Genomic DNA, 752 nt, shown 5'->3' on the forward strand with positions numbered 1-752 from the left:
TAACCGCCGGAAGCACCTTGCTGACTGCAGGGGCTGTTGTAAATCTCACTGAAGAAGTCCGTCAGTCACACACATATCTTGAATGTAAAGGCCCAAAAGTTAAAAGCCAGGCATAGAACTGTGTAGAGCTGACAGAAAATATCCAGTTGACTTCCTTAACCTCTGGATTCAGCCCTGTAGGATACGTTTCCACTGAAATCAGGGGATTTTTTTCTTAGGCAATGCGATGAGCAGAGCTGGCCACCATGAGGCAGAATTCATCACTGGCACTGCAGAGCGGCACTTGGGGCTAAAGGCAGTGGAAGGTCCCCCCCAGCTTTTGGTGAGTTTGGTGCGGGGCCAAAAGAGTACATCAGTGCTGGACAAAACTGTAAAACCTACTCCCAAAAATAAACACAAGTTTCATCACTGCGATGGTACTTGAAGATTTTTTATTTTAATGTTAGTATTGCCTTGCCTTCCCTAAAATCCTTTGGAAATCCTTTAGGAAATCCTTCAGGAAAATGCATTTGCCCTTTAGCATCATCTGATACCTTTGCAGTAATCTTGCAGTGACCTTTCTCCCACTTAACTGGAATATTTAAACTGCCCAGACTACCACGTTGTCTTGCTAAGCAGGATTAGGGGAAGAAAAATAGCACTTAACCTTGTTTAGAGAAACGAGATATATTTCAGACTAGAGGATATGACCAAATCTATAATAGATGTAGTCAGGCTTGTACGTACTCAGTCTAGAGGTAAAAACAATCTTA

The 752-nt window shown here is 42.8% G+C and overlaps 1 protein-coding gene across 1 annotated transcript in view; it reads left to right on the plus strand.

Moving 5' to 3' along the window:
• Positions 1-226: 226 nt before the first annotated feature.
• Positions 227-752, plus strand: part of ADCY1 (adenylate cyclase 1) — a 171902-nt gene continuing 171376 nt past the window's right edge. The window contains exon 1 of the mRNA XM_009285327.2: positions 227-416. Coding sequence (XP_009283602.1) covers positions 227-416 — 190 coding nt within the window. The remainder of the gene's footprint in view (positions 417-752) is intronic.

The sequence above is a fragment of the Aptenodytes forsteri genome, unplaced genomic scaffold (assembly GCF_000699145.1).
Source record: "Aptenodytes forsteri isolate BGI_AS27 unplaced genomic scaffold, ASM69914v1 Scaffold44, whole genome shotgun sequence".
NCBI classification, from domain to species: Eukaryota; Metazoa; Chordata; class Aves; order Sphenisciformes; family Spheniscidae; genus Aptenodytes; species Aptenodytes forsteri.